The sequence below is a fragment of the Falco cherrug genome, chromosome Z (genome assembly GCF_023634085.1).
Source record: "Falco cherrug isolate bFalChe1 chromosome Z, bFalChe1.pri, whole genome shotgun sequence".
Classification (NCBI taxonomy): domain Eukaryota; kingdom Metazoa; phylum Chordata; class Aves; order Falconiformes; family Falconidae; genus Falco; species Falco cherrug.
Genome location: NC_073720.1, coordinates 21,219,621 through 21,244,036, shown reverse-complemented (window position 1 = coordinate 21,244,036; position 24,416 = coordinate 21,219,621). Strand labels below are relative to the sequence as shown.

Genomic DNA, 24,416 nt, shown 5'->3' with positions numbered 1-24,416 from the left:
TTGATGTATTTGCACCATTATTTAATGAGATTCAATCCTGAATGGGGCTCTTGGGCAGTACTACAATAATATTTTGAATATATTAATCAGTAATAACACTAAACTAAAAGAAGTTATAATGATATTTATGATAACAGCAAAGGTTCTGTTAGAATCACCTTACTAAAACCAAACTAAGTTTATCCACCTCATCAGTCTTACAATTTGTAGACAAAAAGCTTATTTGCTTCTTCGGTAGTGTCTTAGATAAGTGTGAAATTTTACAGAAGATGCAGTAGATGATCTGTAGGTTTTGTAGAGTGAGGGTCTGATTCAGCACATACTCATTGGGAGTAATCCATCAAGAGTATCCAGGAACTTCACAGGTCCATTGTCTTAGTAGGTCACAAGAGCCCAGTGATACAGAGCGTGCTGCTAGCCACAGGCTGATTCAGGCATCACTTGACCTGCAAAGAAAGATTAAAAACTAAATAAATATTGGACCTGAAAGCCATGTTTGTTGGTTGCCTGTGTTCTTAGCTTAGGGAAGAGTGCAGAAGGGTAGTCCTTTTGTAGCACATAGATATACCGCCACAACTGGGTGTGAAGGGAAGGACAGCTTTGTACAGATGAAGGAGGAAATTTCATTCCTGCTGCTGCCCTTTCTGTGGTTTTCAGGAATGAAAATGAATGGGGCTGAGTTCTTTGTATTTTTCCTTTTGTGTTGTTGGAAGGAGAGCAGGCTTCCTCCTACCCTGCTGGGGCAGGGCTGAGAAGTTTCCTCTCTCCTGCAGTCTCCAGGGCCCTAAGATAAAGGCAGTCCCCAGCTGCTCTCTGTTGCCATCAGTTAATTTAGTTTGTCTTATCAGTATCATGCAAATCTGGTTCAAATTACTACTACCACCAGAAACACTTGGGACATTTTTAGAGTGCTTTCCTCTAGGAAATAGGTGTGTATTACTAACAGCCTCCTATTAATTTCTGAAATCATTGACACTGTTAGCTCAATCTGATAGTGGGGCAGCGATTTGTGAGATTTATTAAAGATAAACTATGTAAAAATGGGCAAATTTATAGAGGAGCCTATTAACACTGTCTTTTGAGGAAACAAATCTGCAGTTTGAACATATTTCTTGTTAGATGCCAGAGGATCTAAGAGGAGAAGAGCCAATAAGAATGCCTTAACTCTTGGAAAGCTTCAAGCTTCATTCACCTTTCCCATTTTATTAGACACAAGGAGTTCTATTGAGGTTTCTTTAGCAAAGACCAGCTGAAGTCTTTTTAAACTTCAGAATTTATCATTTTTTAATACAGTATGAGCTCAGGCTACACCATTGGGTGTCGTGACACAAATGCTTAGGGAAGCAGACTTTGTTAGTTCTGGTACTTACAGATATCTTTATTTTATTCTGCAGTGATTTTGAACATGCATTAGTAAAGTTTTTGAGAAACTCTAAATGAAACAGAGATCCTGAAATTCTTTCCCAGGTGGGACATATTTCAGCTAGTCTAAACAAGTTCCATCTGGTAATAAAGATTTTGTGACAAAATAGACATTATGGGTCTTGGAGCTATTGACATCTCAGATGAAACCAGCAGTAATCTGCTTAAAAGTAAAGTTCATGGTTTCTAATAGGCTTGTATTGTCTTTTGACAGAAACTTGAGCTATTTGTCTTCTGAACGTATGTTCTAAGAAAATAGGAAAACCAAAATTGTTAGTTGGTCTTTTTAACAGTAAAGTTTAACACATATAGATTTAGTGATTATTACTGCTTGCTTTCATCCTAATGCCCATAATAATATGTATTAATTGAGTTCTTCAGCAAAATCCTAATGGAGACTCTGTAATATCTTTTGATCGCTTCTACTAGGGTCAGAAACCATTACAAAATGGTAAGCATGACAGCTTGGCTATTTGAATCACCCACTTTTTGCCATGGCTTTTATTTTTCAACTGCTCATTTAACCACAGAATCACAGAATGGTTGAGGTTGGAAGGGACCTCTGGAGGTCATCTGTTCCAATCCCCCTGCTCAAACAGGGCCACCCAAAGCCAGTTCCCCAGGGCCACATCTTTTGAAGTTCTCCAAGCGAAGACTCCATAACCTCTCAGGACAACCTGTGTCAATGCTCAGTCACTCTTACCATAAAAAAGTGTTTCTTGATGTTCAGAGGGAGCCTCCTGTGTTTCAGTTTGTCCCATTGCCTCTAAATTTGTTCTATTTTGAAAATCTCTCCTCTCATTATGAATTAATAGCAGTATCCTTCTCAGAAACAAACTGTTTTACAGCTACAGGGTGAACTAGTCTTGATGATAGATTCTCTCACATAGAAAAAATCTTTTTTGTATAATAAAAGAAATAGGATAAGAAAGCAGCTTGAGTAATGAATCCATTCTCAGAGTACAGCATCAACACAATTACAACTGTTGGGAAAAAAAGAGATGTAGAAATGAAACAGACTTTTTCCCAAAAAATGCATTTTGTTCATGGAAAGAAAGCAATAAAAATTAATGCAGAGGATATTTTGCTACTTGAAAATCAAGAACTTTCCTCTTTTTCTTTATTTTGACCAAGGTTGATTGATTGTTGGAAGGGCTTACTTTTCAACAGTGGTTGGGTGATAGTGATCCTCTGGCACATTCTTACAGGCCGTGGAGTAAGGAATGTGTTAGTCCCTTGCCAAAGTGGTCAGTGGGGAAGGGCACACTGGGTAGGGATGTGTGGTAACAGAAGAAAATTAATTTAGCCTTGCTGGATATTAGATAAAAGCAAAGAGTGCAAGCATTTTGATGTGGCTTGTCATTAAAGCAGTGAATTACTTAAATACACAGTATGTACTGGATATGTGTTTTCTTGCTTGGCTTCAATGATGGATACTTTTCTGGTAGTCTGGTGTGCTACTATGGCATTGCAAGACTGTTTCTTAGGATGAATTTGCAAATACTTAATGCAGAAACACTTCTAGACTTTAGAACAAATTATATCAGTACTAGTAACTTCACTTCAAAGCTTCTTCCAAGAAGTAGATCAAATATTTTAACAGAAAAAACCCAGAGTAACATAGCACATGTAATATCCCCATCCCCACACAATGAACCTGAACTACATAGTGAGAGCCTAATGATACAGTTCTTCTATATTTGTAAGTCAGGAGTGCCTTTTTTACTCTGAACTAACCATAATAGGCCTGTTCTAAGACCCAAGTAACTTCTTTACAGTTATCTGCAACTTTCCTGTTACCTGGCTTTGTGAGAATACAAATACATGTTATTCATATCTTTGCCCTTGAAATACAGTCTTAGGGTATAGAGATCATTTTATAGCATAGTGGACTTCTCTGACATCATGGCAGAAATACAAAATGTTAGGGGGGAGAACCCCACCTTTTTTCCTAGATCCTAATTTAATGTGAGCTTTGTGTGTGTATTTCTTCATATGGTCCTTTTTTGTAAGTGTAGTCAAGTGTTTTGACAAGTTGTGCATAACTGGACTTTTATCATTTTGCTCCTTTTATTTCCTAGAGGTTACTACATACTGAGTTCAAGGAGATAAGGCACTTTCCATAGCTTAAGGCTAGTGCTACTGGCATTGTATAAAGGAGTACGTTGGGGCAGTCTTGCAGATCATCACATCCTGAATGAAGAATAGTCCTAGTCATTTGGACACAGTCCAGCTATGCATAAGGCTACTAACTGGTACAAAGGATTTTTCTACACTGGAATGGAAACTTGGAGAGATTCCTGGCATGGAAAAAAGTGAGTGTTCAGAGTGGGACCATCAAAACAGTTTCTGAGAAATCTGATGCAGCTGAGTTGTCTTCCCAGATGCTCATTCCAAAATCTGATCAAGAGTATTTTGTTTTACTTGTGATTGTGGAGGGATATCTGCAATTTCTAGGAAAAAAAATACTATTCATAACCACATTTTATCAACATATGAACACTCCACAAAGATAGCCTTTTAAGTCACAATATTTAAAATTTTCTCAGTAAAACCTAAAAGCAAAGTGTTTTTTTTTTCAGTTGTAAAAGAGTGACTAAGAAAATGGATGCTATTTCTACACTGAATCAGTGTTAATACGGCTATGTTTAATAGAATGTGCCAACACTGACTAAAATGTCAGTCAGCTCAATATAGAGGTCATCAGTTAAGCATGAACATCCCCATTTACAGAAAAAAATCTTAGTTTGAGCCAAAGAGAACTTTTTAAAAATGCTGTAGTAGTAAGAGAAACTGAAACTCTTGGCCCAGCAATTCTGTGGCACCAAACCTGAAACTTATACTAGGCAGAAGAGCAAAAAGACCATCGGAAAATTCAGGAAAGTTGTCCAGGGTCTGGTCCTCAAAGTAGATCTTCAGCTTATCTTCATTTAGAGTAGCCTGGAGGTTTCCAGAACTTCTTCCAGCTGCCTGGACACCGAAAGGACAAATGCTGAGCCTATCTGGATCACACCACTGCTCAGCCATGGCCTTGTCTTGCCTCCAAGACACTCCCATTTTAAGGCAACACAGTGGTTAAAGCCCTTGGCTGGGTGCTTGCCAAGACAACTCTTCTTCAGTCTCTTTGCATCACTCAGATAATCTCAACTAATTGGACAACAATGAAGATGCTGTACTTACCTTTTCATTCTGCTGTGCTGAATTTCCTCAAAGTACTACAAAGGTTGGTATAAATACACTTGAGCGCTAGTAAAAAAGTCTAATACTGCTTTTCGTTCTCTGGGAGTATTGGGACACCATATATGAGAACCATGATGAACTTAAATAATGTGGACACTGTTCCTATTATTGCCATATAGTAAATTTCCCCTATGAAAATTTTGAACAGAAGTTGTTCCTGAATAAGTGTGAGAATATAAGTACAGCTATCTCTGGTGGAGTGTTAGGTGTGCTAAGAATTAAGTCTTTTATAAAAACAAGCAGCAGAACACTCTTTTTAAAAAAAACAGGTGTGCAGCGATAAATGATTATGGCAGACCTTTTTCTTTCTGCTAGCCTTTCATTTGTTTTTTTCCATGTACTGTACCGAAAGCTACATGTGGTGGAATTGTTTGTGGTAATCTGTGAACTGTAAAGAGAACATTTGCTGTCACTTCCTTTTTTTTTTAAAGCATATATGAAATAATGTGCAAACTCTTAAAGCAACTGGTGTTTAAATTGTGTTTCTCTCCCTTTTATTAATATTAAAAAACGTTTGAAATTTCAAAACCCTCTCATTTACAGAAGTTAATCTAGTTTAGGACTTCATCAGGCAGGGGTGGGGGCTGGCGGGGAGAGGAAGGGTGATCATATGCCTATTCCAAAAAAAATGGTAAGTAGATCAGTCCTGGTTAGGCATAATTACAGAGTGCTACCTTAGAGGTAAGAAAGAGGTCAGAAAAATTGTTGTGAGGCTGTCAAAGCTGCATGGCTGATAATTATTTTTTTATTCTTAGCTTAGTGGTGACAGGGTGTTATACTTGAAAAGCTGTTAACCTCGACAACATTTTCCACCACATTGTATAACAACAAAAGTGTGGCCCAAATTTAGAGTTTCAGTACTGTTTAGAAAAAAGCTTTCCTATGGTTGTTCTGCCCTTCAGAACTGCAGGAACAAAGCGGCCCGTGCTTGTTTGATGGGTACTTTGTCACCAGTTAGAAACCCTTTTATTTCCATTTAAGCTATCAGGGCTGGACTGACGGCTCTGCAGTCTGAGAACTGGCAGGAGGTGCTGAGTCCAGCAAGTCTTTAGCTGAGCGGTGGCCATCAGAAGTTTACTCAGTCTCAGTGGTCAGTCAAGTCCCCACCGCAGCCACAGACTCTTGAAGTGCAGACGTCAGAAACAACAGATCGTAAGAAATATCCTAAGGGTGATGGGACTTCTATGTGAGTGATGAATTCTGCTTTCTAATGTGCTTTGAGATATATGGCAAGGTGGATAGTAGATAAGGATTCCTGGATGTAAGGTACTGTTGGTAATGTGTGTTATTGCTACATTGATAACAAGTTTTAAGATATGTAACAAACTGAGTGTTTTATTACATTTACCTAAATATGGTATTTGTCAAGTTTATTTTGTTGTTTTCATACTTCTCGGAAAATCTTAGCCTTTTACTCTCCTGAGTATTAGAAGTGATGATGCTTACTTGTGGGAAAAAAAACCCAAACCAACAAAAAACCCTCAACCCTCTTAAGTTTCCCAATATCTGATTTTCAAGAACTTCTGGAGGGTAGGCTGTAGGCTAGCAACAAAGTATCTTCATTATGCTTTTTATCCTCAATTACATAATTGTATAAGGTCATCAGATAATTATGCATACTTTAACCACATCTCCACTTCATCAAAAGCTTTTAATGCAGTCTACTTACAAACATATTATAAACAAAGTTATGTCTGTTTCCAGTACTGATCTTGATGAAATCTATACTATAAAGTCAGTAAACCAGTCATGTTCAAGAATTAGTCAGCTGTGATGTCTGTGTGTTGCAGAACGTCCCAGATTCTCTTTTGATAGCTAAACAAGCTAGAAAAGCCTTGATTTTTTTTGCCAGGGGAATTCTTTTGAATCTGATAGAATTTGTAGGAGGTATGACAAGTCTGAAAGACCATGTTTACAATTCAATGTGGATTATTTTTCTTTTGAGTATCAGCATTGTGTTTGCTCAAGTGGCAGGTTACTCACAATACAGGCAGGCACTGCAAAATTTTCTTTAAATAGTTCTGCTACTTAATCTCAGTCCAAACCTTTTCTTCTCACATTGCCTTTTTCCTGAGGCAAATGGACATTATTCATAACGGTGGAGTGGTTTTGCAATAACCACAAGTATGTGAGGTTTAACAGCTATGAAAGAATCTGAAGTTTTTGAGCACATATTCTGAAATGTAAAGATATGAAACTAATACCCTAGATGCTGAACAGTAATGCACAGAGCTATTTGGCAGTGGTCCGTGTTGGGGTGTTTCATTTAAAAATGTGTTTTAGTTAATTTGTTTGCTTGATTTTTTGCTTGTCTGACATTTTGAAAGTACAGATAATGTGATGTGAAACAAGTTAAGGGAGATGTTTTAGATGGCAATAACAAGCCCACTGAACAAACGTTTCTGTGCCTTGGGGTTACATTTGCATGTAGGTGATCCAGGATCACCCGTGCCAGGAGTTTCAAAACTTGTGTTTCAGATACACAGCTTGCAAGACAGCATGCTTGGGCTGAAACTCTTCTCAGCGCTGAGTTTAGTGTAGTGAAGTATTCGCCCCTTCAGATCTACGTCAGGGGGAAAAAAAAAAAAAAGGAAAGAAAAAAGAAAAAAAAGCGCTAGGCTTTGTAGGTGAGGCTGGCACCCTAGATGTGGAATTATTTTTCTGAAATTGTTTGCATACCAGCAGATCTGCTGTCGGAGAGTTGCTGATAGGAGGGAGTGCCTGCCTCTCTGTAAGGGAAACTCCTGCCTGGCTCCAATGCGGCACAGAGCGATTGTGGTTAAACCGCGAATATCTGCGTCGCTGTCGGGCCCGTTGCACATACGGCGTTGCCGGGTCCATTTCCAAAACTTTCAGCGGCTCCTTCTTCGCTGACATCCACGTGACGCTCCGTGCACGCGCGCGCTTTCCCGCGAGTGCGAGCGCTGCCGCCGCTACCGAGCGCTCCGCTGGCCGCCGGTGCTCCAAGCATCGTTACCCCAAGCACCTGACGCCCGCCCGTACACCTTCCCCACGCTGTATAAGCACTAGCCCGTTGACTCTCATGGTGCCCCCCGGGCTCGGTAAGAAAGCACAGGGGCGGCGGCTCAGGCCGGCCCGGCGGGTCCCGCCCGGGACCTGCGAGGCCGCCGGGGCCGCCCCCCGCCCCCAGCCGTGTCGCCGCCGGGGCTGCGAAACGCAATAGTGCGGTGGCCGCCGCGGCGGAGTCCTCCGCGCCCGCGCCCGCACCGGCAGCGCGCCCGCGTAGCTCCGCGCTGCCCGCCAGGGGGCGCCCCGGCGCCGCCGCGCCCCCTACCCTGTGGCGGGCGGGTAGGGGAGGCGAGGCGAGCCCGGCGGCGAGCGCGGCCGGCAGGAAGTTTCTGTCGGCGCCGGCGGTGGCCGACCCGGTGATTCCCGGGAAGAGCGCGGCCCCGCGGCTCGGCCGGGCTGGCAATATGAGGGAGCGGCACTCGTGTGTGGGCACCGGGCGGCGGCGGATGGGCCCGCTGGAGCTCGCCGTTAGCCCTGTGAAACGCCTGCGAACTGAGTACGCCTTTCCGTGTCTCTTCGCAGAGGAGGCCTACCAAAAACTGGCCAGCGAGACCCTCGAGGAGCTGGACTGGTGCTTGGACCAGCTGGAGACCCTGCAGACCAGGCACTCCGTCAGCGAGATGGCCTCCAACAAGGTAGGAGCCCGCGGCCGCGACCCCGTGCCGCGGGACGGGTGCGGGGGTCGCGTCAGCCGGGGCGGGGGGCGGCGGGGCCGCAGACGGTGCCCGCAGCGGGTCGCGGTTGCGGCGCCGCCGGCCGCGCACGCCGGTGTCGGCGGGAGCGGGTCCGCGGCGTGGGAGAGCCCCGGGCTGGGCAGCCGCGGTCCCCGGGACGCCGGGCGGGCCGGTGCTGCCGGCTGCGCGCAGTGCCCTTCCATACCAGGGCAAGCTGTGAAAGGGATGCTGGTGACGGAAGGCGGTAGCGTTTCCCGGTGTGTCTCAGTTTCAAAGCCAAAAAGATAAGCCCTTCAGTTGCTCTTTCTTTTCATAGCATCCCATGGGGTTGAACTAGGGATCTTTCCTAGAAAATGGTGTGGAAAGTAGCGTCAGGAGGTGATGAAGTTAATTGTTGGTCCCAGGGGAGCTGCATGCTAAATTTATTTGTAAACAGTAGTGCTGACCACTCTCATGTGTTACAAGACCACGCTCAGAACCGAGGTGCAGTCACAATAGTCACGACAGACCCAGAGGTGTGTTTCTGAGGCGGAGCGCACTCTTCCTGCCCTTCCTGGAAGCTGAGGATGCGTGCTAGCTAGGGAATTATGTGCCAGTATCTGTTGTGATCTGGGTGTGTATTTTTGTTTCACAGCTTGAAATAGCTGCCACATGCTCCATTCATAAGTTCACTTTCTTCAATGATTTTGGCTTACAAGCAATATGTAGTTATGTTGCTACAGTTAATTTTTAAAGCCCAATTAATAAGCCTGCTGTCTTGCTTCAGAATTTATTTTTGTATTTGTCGTCAACTGAGTGTGGAGCTACATGTTCAATGAGAGAGAAGAAGAAAGGTTTAAGTACTCTGGGTTTGCCTCTCGTGTCTGCGAAAGCAGCTGATAACCATTTTAGTTGCAATTAGTTGTTTTCTGAAGTCACAAAATACTAAGCATATTTTATTTGGCTTACACCTTCTTAAAATTCTGCTGTCTTGCTCTGACTGCCTTTGTCAGATATCTGCTGTTTCTTATTCACTGTTTTTAAGTCCATGTTCGACTCAGCCTGCATGTAAAAGTGTGAGGTATTTGTACTCTTTTGTAGTTTAGTCCCATAATATAATATCCCATTTACTGTTCTTGTCTTTAGAGACTCTTAGCAGCAATTACATCTCTGTTCTAAGAGTTATCTGCCTGGCATTTCCCTATTCTCCGAACTGTGTTACCAGTTTTTATTGCCAGTTGAAAGATGTCATTATTATGGGCATACTGCCTATGTACCGGCAAATTACAAAAAGAGTTTCAGGGTCTGTTTAGCACTATTTGAATCCTTGTTTTCGAAGGGAGTAATCAGGCTGATATGCAGGGCCTGATCTCTCATTGCTAACAAGTTTGAACACCTGTCTGTTCCCTCACTTGTGATGTCTGCATAGCCACTCTTTCACAAGATCCTGGACTTTCTTCAAGTATTTACTTATTACCTCCCTGTAACAGGTAAGATATGCAGTGTGTTGTATGAACAATAAGGACAAGCTGTTTCTAGAATAATTGTGAATTGATTTGTCTTAAGTTTTGCCAAGTATATTCAGGTTTTTACCTGAAAAGCATCTGTTCTTAAAATAAAACATCACAGCTGCTTTGCATCTTTAAGTAAACACAAAGGTGCTATATCTGATACTATGTTTTGTTTGTATTTGTTTGAACTAGTTAATTGTTTGCCATAGGTGACAGGATAAAAATTCTTCATGCGTGTTTATTCAAATGAAAAGGAATATGTGATTCAGAAAAAGTTTTTGATCTTGTTGTTTCCAGCATAAGATCATACAGACACGAGATGGATGTGGGGTACACAGTAAGCCTAGTTGGCATAGTTAATCTGAAGGTCAGTAATAATGTTGCCAAGCTTTACATCAAAACCAGGATTTCTATATTGCAGTAATTTCTACTCAGTCCTCAGTCTGTTTGATATATCAAATATAGATGTACATGTCTAAAGCACTTTATTGCTACTTACTGTTTCATGTTGCAATATTTAGGAAAAAACTGGTATTACTATATTGGAAAGGAATAGCTGCTCTTTGGTTCTGCAGGTCATATTCAATTCCTGAGGTAATCTTTCCCCCACGATTTTGGAAAGTCTACCCCCCTGTATAGAAATCTGTGACATATTTCAGTGTTTGGGGTTTTTAATTTTGTTTTGAATAAATTAAAATAAAAGGTAAATTGGTGCCATTATCCATAATGTGAACAATCTTGAATATACATCAGCAAGCCCATATAATAATATGAGAAAATTTAATGCAGAAGGATTTTAATTTTACGTGTGTAACAGGTTGTTCTAAAGAATGATTTTATTTCTGATCAGTAAAACGTATCCAGCATATATTATACAGCACTTCCTACTGGAATACAGCTGCAAACTGTGGCATCTCAATGAAACACATAGGTAAATGATACTGGTTTAGTTTGTAGAGAAACTGAAGCAGAGAAACTTTGCTCAAGGCTGAGGACGTAGACTTTAGTACAGCAATGAATGTTCAAGAGTACCCAGTTCTGTAACCCAAAAATGAGTCGTATAAAATCAGATGAGAAGACCAAGAAAAAGAACATTGTTGGTACAGAACATGGTTTCTCACCATGTTTCCCTCTTTCCCTTTCCCTGGGTTTCCTTAAGAACAACCCCACAAGATTGGTTGATTGTGGGGTTGTTTTGCCAGATTCTCAGCTTCCCATATTTATCCTCAGTGTCGTGTCATCCCCCCCCCCCCCCCTTTTTTTTATATGTAACATCATGTTTGTCAGTGTTTCCTTACTTATGTGAACATGTGTGAGGCATAAGGAGTAGCATACGAATGTAGCCGTGCACCAGGCAAAAGCTTTTACCCATCATGCAAAGGCTGTTATAGAAGAGGGAAAAATACCCAGGGAGGGAACTATTGTGCATCCTGAATGCCTGAAATAGGCCAGGGAGTCAGTCTCATCTCCAGTCCCTCTCTGGGCAGTGAGTTGGCAGTCTGAACCATTGATTGCATCTGTGTGGAATCCCCTTCTTGTCAGTAATGCCTGCATAGATCTTCTGTTAGCTTATCCTGCTCCAAGGGTATGTATTTTATTTAGGTGTCTCTTTTGCTCAATTAGCAGCAGTTTATGGCATGCCAGCTTGCAGCTTTGGATGACCACAAGTGGGGCAATGCAGATAGACGAAAAGATCCTCATTCTCCCTGCTTAAAATTGCTGGGAGCAGTAGGCATAGTGTGCTCTGCAGCCTGTGGATGAGCCCCAGCATTTTGTGGCAGGAAGTGTAACCCCAGAAACTTTGAAAATGTGCTCTAGGTCGGCTCTGTAGGAAGCCAGCCATGATGCTTGGCTGCTGAAGTTACGCCAGGATGACTGTAATATCCAGATGATTTCCCATTTCACAGCCATTCCTGTGATAAGCAACATTTCCAAGTGCCTGGAGGCATTGCACATGAAGTAACTGATGGATAGATCTGTGATGCACCCATGGGCATAGTTCGTAAATAAGTCTGATTTCAAAAGGACATAGTATTTAAAAGTATTGTCAGTTGCTATGTTTTCATGAATATTACAGTACTTGGTGTTTTCTTAAACACCAGCTTCTGAAATTGGGTACTAACAAGAGAATCCCAGCATCTTTTTAAAAGCATAGGAAGTTTGTCATCCTCATACTCCTCTAGAAACCCTGTAATGTCTTGAAAGGCTCTGAAACTAGAAAAATTTCTAAACTTGGAAAATCAGCTGAAATGTCTTTCACTCTTGCAGACGTATTTGTGATTTTCTATACGATGTGCTGTTAATATTGGCTAACATCAGTGGACTGTGGCTGTATTGTGTTTTTCTGCATGATGCTTACTCAAACAGAAATAAATTCATTTCAGGAAATACTTTACCAGTTTGGGTCACTAGAGATAGGATCCCAAGGCATAATTAGATGCCTCTATTTAACGGTTTTGATTTCCAGAGATGCTAACCCATAGAAGGTTCTGCTAAAGTGAGCTGTGAGTAGCATCTGTTGAAAAAGATAGTTTTTAGGTGGCTACTAGCTTGCTGGTTGTGGTTTTTAACTTTAGACACAGGTACGCTTTGATACACTTGTGTAAGCAAATGATCTTTCTAGAACTTGCAGGCTGCAGAGTGACATTTAAAAAAAAAATTAAAAAAATATCTCCTTTTAATGAATAACCTGCTTTTTTTTTGCCAAGACTTTAAATTCTGTGGGAGAAGAACCATCTCTTTCCCATGTGCAGTTTGTCAGCACCTAGCTTAAGTCCCTGATTTGGAATCTGAGAATTATTCTGTGACAGACAATCAATAAATGAAGAATGGTAATAATAAAGATACAAGAACCACTTTCTGTTAGACAGTATTAATTGCAAGTTAGTCAAATGTGGAGGAATACTTACAGTGAAACTGATAACACAGAAATGTATTTTTTGTAATTTGTAATGATGATTTTTGCAAACTTGTCTAGTGTGTTGCTTTTGTGTGTCTGGCTGTCTGGTTTTAGATGTGGAAGAAGTTTCAGGTTGCTTTTTAGTTTTAAGTCTACTGCACATGACAGTGGTTTTGCAGGATTTGGTGATAGCTGGTAATGAACAAGAGTTTGGAAAAGGTTATTCATGGGTATTTCTTTCCTGCTACAAACTTAAGTGAATTCCTTTTCTCCAGGAAGCTTTTTTAGGTGTCAAAGCTAAGAAGATTTAGGTTTTATTTAGTTTAACCATGTTAACTATGAAACTATTTTTTAAGTATAAATTATAGTTGTCCAACTTGTATACCAGTATGTGCAAATCTTTTTACAGATTAAAGCAGATCTATTTACAGATGGATGCTAGTGCTGGTTACTATTAAAAAAAAACCCAAACCTTTCTGAGATTTTGATTGCTTTGAAGATACCCAAAGCATCAATGTTATCAATCAACTAAATTCCAAAGACTATGATAATGTAACACTCCGAGCAAATGTTAATGGAATTTTGGTTTATGTTTATGGCCCTGGACTTGTCACCCATTACATGTACTCAAACAATAATCTTAATGGTATTTTATTGTAAAAAAATTACCTACCTGTAAAAATCTAACGTAAACTAAAATTACACTTGATGGAAACAAAGACAATTTGAAATCTGTTCAGTTTCTTTTTTTTTTTTTTCTAACATTCCCTCCTGACATTACGTTAAAGTCCCTCCACTGCCAATTTGAGCTGGTTTATAATCACATTTTCCTGCTGCTAAAAAGTATTTTTCCTTTCCTCCTTTACAGTGCTAAAAAGTCCACACAGGCAATGGGAGGCTGACTAACGAAATATCTGGGGAAAGAGTGAGGCTAAACTTGGTTCAAATAATGGACCGTGTGTAAATTCCCTAACACACTTAAGCACAAGTTGTGTTACCTTCATTGTGTTTTCCCAGGAGGAGGGGAGAGCCCTGCTGCCTGCATTCTTGCATGACCCTTGCTGGGGCAAGAGGAGGGGGCCAGAAGGCACCTCCAGCCTCTTGGCAGCTCTTCACAGGCACTCAGTGGATAGAGAAACAGCATCGTGTTCCCGCAGGCTAGCAGTAGCTCTCTGGATTTCCCTGACCAGAATATATGGAGCTAACAACAGGCTGTGACTTCTGATTCAGTCCATTCATCTGTTTTTATCCTTGTCTTATTTTGTGGAAAAGCTTAAGTGCTGTGGTGGTTGGTAATTTTGCAGGAGCCTAGGTAGGCTGATTATGGAACTAATAAACATGGCTTATGCCACTAGTTCAGTTTTTTAACAGGCTAGTTTTTAGCATTGTCTTTTTTGAGTTCTTGCTGCCAACTCTGGGGACAGGTTTGTCACATGGATAGGAGCTTGTCTACAGAAATTACATGTGTAAGAGCATAATTTTTTGCAATACTTTTTCCAAATCTAGAAGCTCAGCCAGAATAAAATTATACCCTCTTCTGTCATAGCCACCGATTAGTGACCTGTTTCCAATTAGGGGGCAGGATAATGTTGTCATATCCATTTAAGATTATTTAAACATCAGTCATTCTCTTGGGTTTCAGCTATTGCACATGAAAAATATGTGCTGGAAATGTAATAGTAGAAAAGAAATCTGTTGTCATGACTAAATTGTTGCAGAGCAGGCAGCATCTCTGTTTTGCTTCTCAGATTTAAAAAACTTGGATATCCAGGGGAAAAACTTGATGGGGTTTCTTTTGTGACAGTACTCTTCTATGGTGTCTGGCAATGCCATCACACTTGGCTGGCTGACATGGTAGTTTAATTGGTTCTTACATTCCCAGATCTTTCTAGGAAAATCAGGGGATTTGGTTAGCTCTTCGGAGTGCTGCTTCTGATGAAGATTGCAATTAAGGGGCAGCTATAAGCAAGAAAAGGCTTGTTGAGTGCAGCATCAGGAGAGTTTTTATTCATTACGGATTTAAGTTTCTACAGTGACAAAGAAGTACTGATTAAGTGGTGAGCCTGGTTAAATTAATGCATATTGTGCATATTCCCCAGTTCTGTCATACTTCATAACAAGAGAAAAGGAAAAGAGCAGTGAGGAGGTCAGGAAGGACTGCCTGCCCAGGCACGCTCCTCCCTTTCCATGCACTGAAGCCAGCCCAAAAGGACTTTAAGACCTCTGGGCTGGAGTGCAGTTCCCTGTGTACAACCTTACTTGTTTCCATTGAGACTGCTCATGCTTCTGGAGATCAGCAGACTTGCCCTCGGGTAACTGCAGTGATGAGTGAGGGGTGTGTGTGTGTGTATATACATATGTATGTACAAAACAAGGCGATAACACTTTGCTGTCTGTATTGTGCAACAATGTGCTGCAGCAAGATAATGGGTGAAACTTGCTCTCATGCAGGTGGCTTGCACCAATGCTGCCTTATCGTTTATGAACACTTCCATCTTCTCAGAAACAACACTACTCAGGATGGAGCAGTGGTACCAGTTCGGCAGTGACTGAATCTCTTCTTTTCAAATGCATGCTGCTTCCATAGGGGCTGTTGGGTTGCTGCCAAAGGAGAAAAAATCATGAAATGCCCTGTTCTCCAGTGAGGATATTAACTGGGGGCTTTGGTGGTGTGATAGACCTGTAAGTCTGTTGCTGAGAAAGAAGCAAATGTGGTGGGTGAAGGTCAATGTGTCTGAGTTCTGAGCTGCCCCTTCTCCATGTGTGGGTACACGATGTCAAGCGTTTGCCTTCCTGGGCCATGACGAGCAGGCATTTGTGAACCGCAAGTATCTCAGTTGGGTGGTGGGGTGAGCTCCTTCACAAGGGGGCTCTTCTCAAACAAGCACAGCGCACAGGGTGTGCCATTCTGCGCCAGCAGAAAGGAACCTCAACTTGACCCATAAAGTCAATACAAAGAATACTGGCATTTTAAGGCTCCAAAACAAGTTAGGAACCCCTAATCTCACAGATTCAGTCTGTACTTTCAATATTAGAAAAAAAACCTGATCGATTTCTGCACATGTCATTTGCTGCTGCTTAAGAAGTCCTGGATGTGAGCTGTGTAAGAGGAATGATGCCTCTCTGCGTGTTCCTATGATTTAACACTTTTCAGCTTTTTAGCTGCTTCTAGGATTGCATAGCTTTCCAGCCATTAATAACTTGATAATTTTTTCCATAAATATAAGCAAATGGTCTACATAACAGCACACAAACAGCCCTTTTTGTAGCCTCTTCATTTATAGGAAATGCCACAGTATAAAAGATTCTTTCCTTTTATTGTAACGGCACAGAATAATATAGACAAAATGTTATGGAGTAAATAGCCAAGACTTGATGTGGGAAAATAACTTTGCTGTCAACCGTCATAACAGAAGATTTGAAAACTATGAGAATTTTTCCAGCAGTTGAATTATGTAAAGTTAAAATGCAAACATTAAGTGCCACAGAAAGGCACATTACAAAAAATACTGGTGGTGGGGTTTGTCTTTTTTTTTTTTTTTTTTTTTTCCTCTGAAGGTTTTACTTGGAAAAGGCTTCATGAACATGAGTACTTCCTAACTTCTTGCTTAATAATAAAGGTGGAATTTGTGGCTACTGGAAGTATCTAAATACTTGTGGCTCCTTGTGCCAGTATTTAGAGCCAAGAACTCCTGCATTTTATTCATAGTAGTGTGCTGCTGTGATCAAGGTTAGACTGTAAGATATGAAGCATTTCAAAGAGCAGCAACCTCTTATTTTATTCTTTTTAGTAATTTTTTTGTTTCCAGTAAGAGGCAGCTTCTGCTGCTGTGTAAAGTTTTGGTACAATGGATGTGGTGTTTGCTGAAATGTCAGTTCAGACTCGGCCTCCTAAAGAAACTGCACGGAGGAACTGTTCTTGTCTCAGTTACGTTAGTAGGGGTTTTGGTATCATTTGCCAAAATTTTCCATATTTAGGAGACTTAACATAGAATTAAGTGTATTATGGATGGATACACCCTGTTCTGATTTTATTTTTTAAATAGAGCATACCTCAATAGAAATTGATCCCAGTTCTAGCTAACTTGCAGCTGGTCCCCCCGGTAGCTGCAAAACTGAATGCAGGCGAGCTGAGGCGTGGTGAAAAGTGATGCTGCTCATCCTGCCTGGGACTGTGTGAGCAGGGCAGTGGCCAGAACCTGGCTGTTGAGCTGGGGCTCACCTCTGAGCAGCTCAGCTGCAGCTTCCCCGTGGCTGCACGGCTAGGTGCCTGGTGGCAGAGCTGTGCTGCAATGGGCACTGCTGCATCTGGACCTCTAGCCAAGGGCAATGCTGCTGTACTAGGGTGAGTCCCGCCTGTCATCCACTCTGCTTGCCTCTCTGGGTGCTGAAATGGAACTGCACAGGCAATAGTACCACCTGTTGTAAATCACAGGCAGTGGAGTAACACTGAATCAAGCTGATGTGCAGGGCCTGTTTATGAGATTATTTACAAATGAAATTTAAACAGCTTGTTACTTCTGTTAATTGAGTTGTAGCCCACTAATAGATGATCAGCTAATGAAATTGTCTTGCTGAAGGATTTTACTCAGTCAGCTCAATGTTTAACTAAACCCTCTGCTCATCATTGCTAGGGGAAAGGCTGCTGGTTTATGAATTTTTGCTATTGATTTTATTTGGGGAGGGAAAGCAAGAAGACAAAGGAAAGTTAAACTGGAAGCATACCTTCTGGTTGAATTTGATTTATTTTGATCTTTTTATTATAGTTAAGAAATATCAGTTGCAATTAATGCACATATGTAGTTTTCTATAGTAATATTTCATCTTTCCTGGTCAAGGATAGCTTCTAATTTGTACAAAAAGTGTGGAAGTAGTTCATAGATTTATTTAAAACAGCCCAGAATATAAACCACAATAAATAACTGAGTTAGTGTTGTCATTTAAGCCCAGCCAGCAACTAAATACCATGTAGTCCCTTGCCTCCCCTCCCTGTGTGATGGAGAGAATCAGGAGAAAAGTTAAAACCCATGGGCTGAGATAAGAACAGCTTCATAACTGAGATAAAAGTAAAAATAATAACAACAATAATAATTGTAATTATTGGAAGAGGAGAGGGAGGGAGAGGAATAAAACCCAATGAAAAACGTAAAAAACAAGTGATGCACAATACAGTTGCTCACCACCCCCTGACCGATACCCAGCCAGTCCCCCAGCAGCGACCAGCCTCTCCTGGCCAGCTCCCCTCAGCTTTATATACTGAGCATGACATGATGTGGTATGAAATGTCCCTTTGGCTAGTTTGGGTCAGCTGTCCTGGCTCTGCTCCCTCCCAGCTTCTTGTGCACCTGCTCACTGGTGGGGCATGGGAAACTGAAAAGTCCTCAGCGAAGTCCTTGCTGAGCTGTGCTTACCCTGACTACAGCATCAGTGTGTTATCAGCATCATTCTCTGTCATGGTTTAACCCCAGCTGGTAATGAAGCCCCACCAAGCCGCTCGATTACTCCCTCTCACCCTGAGGGGTGGGAAGGAGAGTTGGAGAGGAATGTAAAACTCCAGGGTTGAGGTAAGAACAATCTAATAATTGTAACAGATTAAAAATGAAAGAACAGTAATAGCAATGATGACAGTAACAGTTATAATGAAAAGGGGGAAGGAAAGAATAAAATCCAGAGGGGAAGGAAGAAAGGAACACATCATGCACGGTGTAGCTGTATCCCAGCTGGAACCAGGATAGTTAGCTTTTTACCTGTGAGACAACACAAACCCTTAAAATTCCTTTTTTATCTACTTGCACTGCAAGTTATGTTTAAAAATTTCCTGCGCTGTGCTACAATGATATACCATGACATTCACGTCACTCAATTTACAGATCAGAAGTATTTCTGTTTCGCAGGCTGGGGAACTGAGGTGGAGCAGTTAAGATGCGTTTGGGGCCTTCCAAGTCTGGAAGCATACTTCAGAGCATCTTGCTGCTGCTTTCAGGTGTTCAGCTATGCAGCCCAGTCAGTGTCTGCATGGCACAGCTCAGTAGCAGGGCTCCCTGTGCTTCCTAATGCGTATGTTCACGTGTGAGTTATGCTTGTCAGCTAGGAATATCGTTAGCAGGTTTCTTGAGCGTCAGAATTCAGTCCACTTTCATCAACACTAGATGTTGGCAAAATGTTAATGAGGCAGCAATTATTGTAATGTGCGCTAGTTCACGCTGATTTTCAATCTCCTCCATCATTCTCCCTCACTAATAAAATGTGTGTTAACGGTGGCTTTTGCTTGCCTGTGTTCATAAGCATCATATACTAACCAGTGGGATTTTCTTTTTGCCTGAAGTCTGTCTTTTTGAAGAAATTTACAAGCATATTTTTCAAAGTTATATAAAGCAATCTAAGGCAGTGTTCATTTTATTCTGGAATAAACAGCTGGACCTTACAGGAAATCTGTATGGTTAACTGCAATCTTGTAACTATTCCGCTATATCACTCATGTTCACCACATACAAAAAGCCAGGAGCATTGTCTGATGGATGTAATAGTATGTGGGTTTTAATTGAATTATTTTATAGGATTGAAAGGACCTGTTCAAGCAGGCATTAATGTATTTAAACAAGGCTATCTGATATTATTGTGGCCAAGGCGGACTTCACCACCTTAATGCAGTAATTTTACCCAGAATTACAACCTCACCCTGCTGGCTGAGATACTGTTTTCATATACTTGGGTTTTGCAATTCAGAATGAACAGCTACAACAGAGTTGTCTTTTCTAATGGCCAAGAGCAAAATGACTAACAATACTGGTGTTTTAATTGCCATAAATCAAATTTTAAGGGGCGGACCACCAAGTTGATAGGTAAAATTTTATTATGAAATAACCTTCTCTTGTGGTATACTGATAGCAGTCCATAGATTCAGTATGGCAGCACTGCACCAGTTGGTACTGAAAAAGTTATTTTAACTGCAGGGACTAGAAATGAAGGTGCCAGATATTTTTTCTTACTCTTTCTCAAGGTATCTGTATATGTTATGCAATAGAAAAGGTAAATTGACAGGTACCTTGTCCTGAAGGTTTCTTATATATAGGAACAACAATTTTCGTAGTACATCAGCCACTCATAGGAGCTTCAAAGGGTGGTCTAAAGAAAGAGTAATTTTGCAAAGTAAGGATATGATTCATGTGTACTCACTGACACAAGAAAGCAGTTGTTAGTTTTCAGAGCGAAGAACTGAACGAAGGAAGGATAAACACCAAGGCTCTGCTTTTTACCAGTGTTTCTGCAAACTTCATCCCTTGTGGCACTGGAAAAGTAGTGCAACTCCAGCAGGAAAGGATGGTAAGAAGGCGGCACAATAGGGCCTAGTGTATAAAAAAAAGAAATAGCAAGATAGTGCGGTTTCATTAATTGAACAAGGAAGAGTCTGAGGAGCAGAAACAACTGAAAAGTAGGCTGCCAAGCAGACATGGACTTGAGCATCTTTAGGCATGTTTTAGTAGATAACGGGCAAGATGAACTAGAAAACGGACTTTTCATGAATGCAATCTTTTGAGCAGTTAATGTGTTTGCTGTGCTTGAAATTGGCCAGACTTTATTGGTGCTATGATAAGTAAATGACAAATACAAGGAACAATGGAAATTTTATTTTCTTAAAGATTTTATAACTTTTTTTTTTTTTTTGAGGGGGGGAAAGTTTAGCTTCGCTGTGTGCTTCTGCAAATGTTTTTGAAGGATGCTGACTGGACCTTTGCTTTGTTAATGCTGGGTTTGCAGGTGGTTGATGTTCTTGAGTATTTCAGCAGCACTGTGAACCTTTGGTTATTGTAGGTAAGCTTTATTGCTGCAAACGTGGCATTGGCGACTGTTTTCCTACTGCATGGGGACTGAGCCCTCATACATTAGAAGTGGTATGTCGGTAGTATGAGAGTTACCATACCTTTGATTTTAGCCATGATTTCCCCATGCAGAAAGGGACCTTCCCTACAAGTACACATGAAACAAACAAAATGTTTTCAGTTTAGTAGCTGAAATGAATGAAACAAGCTATAAAATACTAAGATTACATTTGAAAGTTAATGATGAGTAGCTTTGTAAATATTTTTTTAGCTGTGCTGTTATGTGAATTAAAATGCTCATGTCTTTGATGCTCAGCAGCAGCATTTCAGAACCAGGGGGACAGACAGGTGCTTGAGACCTTGCAAAATGCAGTATTTGTTTTGCTTTCTAAGCAAGTGGTTCACCCATATTCAGCTCTTTTCTGCCACGGAAGGCTAGAGTTAAAAGGACTTCTTCAGTCAAATCTGTATGTGTTATTTGCATGCCGTGTAACATGTCTCAAAGCAGTCCTTGTGTGCAGTGTTGCAGGGAGCATGCTCAGATTCCTCAGCATCTCTGTCCTCTGCTGCATGCTGATCATCTCAGCAGTGGCTGCCAGCTCTTGTCATTGCTGATGCTGCTGCAGGCACTGTAATAGGAAGCACCTAGGCCTGTCATAAGCAGTCAGATCTGGGGAAAAAAGTGCAAGCCTGACGTACAGTGTGGCCATAGCAACAAGCAGAGGTGAGGGTGCCCGTTTGGCAGGCTAGTGTGGCTCAACAAGAAGCCAGAAAGTATCTTTGCTGGATTTACAAAGCTGTTCTGTATGTGCACATCAGAGGCTTTCTGAAACACAGTACTTGCAAGAAGACAGCTTACAAAAAACAAAATCTGAAATTAATTATGTAAGGGTATCTTTAAATGAAATTATTTTTCACTTGCAATGGGAACTTAAGCTGGAAAATTTGTAAGCACATTTGCTCTGAGAAATACTAGTGTGATGAATTCTTTGACAAATCATAGAGTACCTCTTTGTCTGCATAAACTTTAAAGCCCAGAACTGAGATTCCTCAGTAAAATGACTGTGTTTTTCTTGTACTATGAAGTATGGCCAAAGTTTTGTATGTCTGAATATGGGACCCAGGTAAGATTGCATTTTGTAATTTGGTAATTAGTTGCTTTTTCCTCTTTTCTTAGCATCAGTAAGAGCAAACGTGCAAATTTTCTAGCTGGGAGAGTTTTTCTGCAGGTCTTCTCAGTTGTTGCTGAAAAGGTTTCAGAGACGTTATTATAGGAGAGCTCTTAAAGCTCATCACTGTGAAGGTGATGCAGTTAGTTGATAATAGTCAGAGCCTGGCATTTCTAGCACATCTTTCAGTACATCCCTGCTTACAGAACTTGATTTTTAAAACTGAATGACTAAATTTTACGTAGAAGAAGATAAAGTGCTCTGGAAAACTTCTGCAGAAAGAAATCTTGGCATTTGGGGGCTAAAATTTAAGTAATGATTTTTCTTTGTTGGTCACGAATATACGTCTGTAATCTGATTTTCGTTTCACAGAGCAGTGAAAGATACATTAGTTAGAGGAATGATACAACAATACAAAATAAAACTGGGCTGTTGGGATAAGTAGAACTGCAGGAAGAAAAGGAATTTGATAACTACGTTGTGGTGATTTTTATTTTTATTTTCTTTCCAGGTAGGTATTATTCCTGTGCTCATGTGTCTTTTCAGATTTTATAGATGTGGTATAAATAACAGCATGCTGATGTACATAGGGGTTTTAGATTTGTTCTTGCGATTATCATTAGAGCTTGAAAAATGTTTTGGACATAGAAAACTAAAGCTGCCTGACTGATGAGAGGCAGGATGAGAGGACAGGTCTCTTACATCTTGTTACACCCTGTCATTTGAGTAATGTGCCTGAGTATGAAACTGCCTTAATTGCTTTTCAGGGAGGAGTCATCTGGATTTGTTTTTGATTTGGGGTTTGGTGGGGTTTTTTTGGTTCCTTCTACAGTGTCTTGGCTGTTGTGAAATACCACAGTCTGCACAAATCTATCTGTACCCCAATCTGTATTTTCACACCACATCCTCCTCGGAGATGTTTTCTTGCATTTGCTGGTGCACGTAGCTTTGAATGGCAAGAGTCACGCTGACCTGTGCTGCATCTGCCAGGTGGCTTGCTCACGGGCTTGTGGGTGGCAGCACTGATCCATTCTGACTTGTACCTTTTGACTACAAAGGTACTTCAAGGAGTCTGTTTGCAGACTCAGATGAATAGCTCATCTTTGCTTCATGGTCCTTGTGCTCTTGGAAAATTTTCTAATCAAGGCCTGGGACTTGATTTATACTACTGTTTTAATATGAGGTGATTAATACAGCTGTACACTGAACAATAGAGAAGGCAAACATTTGTTCTATTCAGGAAGAGTACATGCTATGCTTACAGTGGAATGGGAAACATTGGGAAGTCATATCATCTAATGCGTGCTGAGAGAACAGTAGAAATCAGCAACATGTTTGCTTTTAAAAGCTAGGAATATCCTTTTTGCACACGTAGCAGTAAAGTAAGCAGTAATTAATAGACTAGGCTTATCAGTCTCATGAAGTGAGTGTGAAAATTAACTTCAGTATTAACTGAAGTAATCAAATGCTACATCCCATCTCATTTCTAACGGAATTTGGACAAGACATAAAATCCCTAGTTAACTATACAGTCCTGTACAGATGAACTACATTTGTTACACCCTTTCGGTTTTATTCTGTGGTTTGGAGACCAAGCAAAAGAATGGCACTGGGGGAACTGGAAGGTGGTACTAGAGCATTGCTCCCATTGCCTGGGTCATTTTTACAGTTTGTTTGGATTCAATTAGAACTTATCTAATGCCTAATGAGAGTCTTTAAATTTACTTCGTTAGGTAGTTGATGGAGCCCATAGCTGGTTTTATTTAGCATTGTTCTTTTTGATAAAGACTTGGTAGAATGGGCTTTGAAGGACTGAAGGAGGTTGAATTTGTTGCAGACTGAGGCTTTTCAACGTTTCTGTCCTCATGGCAAATTTGAGCTTGTGTGTATATGTGAGCCCCTACATAAATGGATAGACTGTCCTTCTGTGTCTGCCGAGGTCTCTCCACTGTCTTGTGCTTTTCCAGCTGCTCCAAACACTGTATGTAAATACATTAATGGGCAAAAACCAGCCCAATTTTCCCACCTTTTAATTTTACTAATAAAAATGCAAGTCAAAGATGAAGATGATGCCCTATTTATTGAGATCTTACTAGTTTTGTTTCATTTGAAGATGTTTTTCAAACCAGGGATGATTTTTATAGAGACATGAAAGTATCTATTTAAGAGGGTTAAAATATGAAAAATGCCTTGTTTCTTAATAATGAAGGGTTAATACATAATCTACTTGAATAATGCCTGTGCATTTTGTATCCATATTGCAAGTTCATCAGAGAGTATACCCCAATCTAATGATTCATGTTTCTTCTGATAGTGGAACATAATCAGTTTCCAGTATGTGATGTTATTTTTGTGATTTTTAGTCCACCTTTGGTTTCAAATTTTGCATGGATGGTAGGATTTGTTACAGTTCAGTGTTCAGAGAAGAAAATAAGTGATGGTGGGTTATCATTGATTAAACAGAGGTCTTAAATTTCAAATAAAATTATCTTTAATGCTTTGCTGTGCTAGATAAGCTCATAAGTGACCTACGTTTTTAAAGACTGACTATGTTAATTAATTTGTTACTAATGTACATTTAACCGTTTTTAAATATAAAATACTCACTGGTATAAACTATGACTAAAAGCAGTGTTTTCAAAAGGTGATTACTGTACAGTGTTACAGTACTT

General features: G+C 40.7%; 1 protein-coding gene across 4 annotated transcripts in view; it reads left to right on the top strand.

Annotated features, from left to right (window-relative positions):
- PDE4D (phosphodiesterase 4D) overlaps nucleotides 1-24,416 on the top strand; it is a 624,925-nt gene that overhangs the window by 563,337 nt on the left and 37,172 nt on the right. For all 4 annotated transcript variants that reach the window (XM_027808274.2, XM_005432720.4, XM_027808288.2 and 1 more), the window contains one exon: nucleotides 8,215-8,327. In XM_027808274.2, coding sequence (XP_027664075.1) covers nucleotides 8,215-8,327 — 113 coding nt within the window. The remainder of the gene's footprint in view (nucleotides 1-8,214; nucleotides 8,328-24,416) is intronic.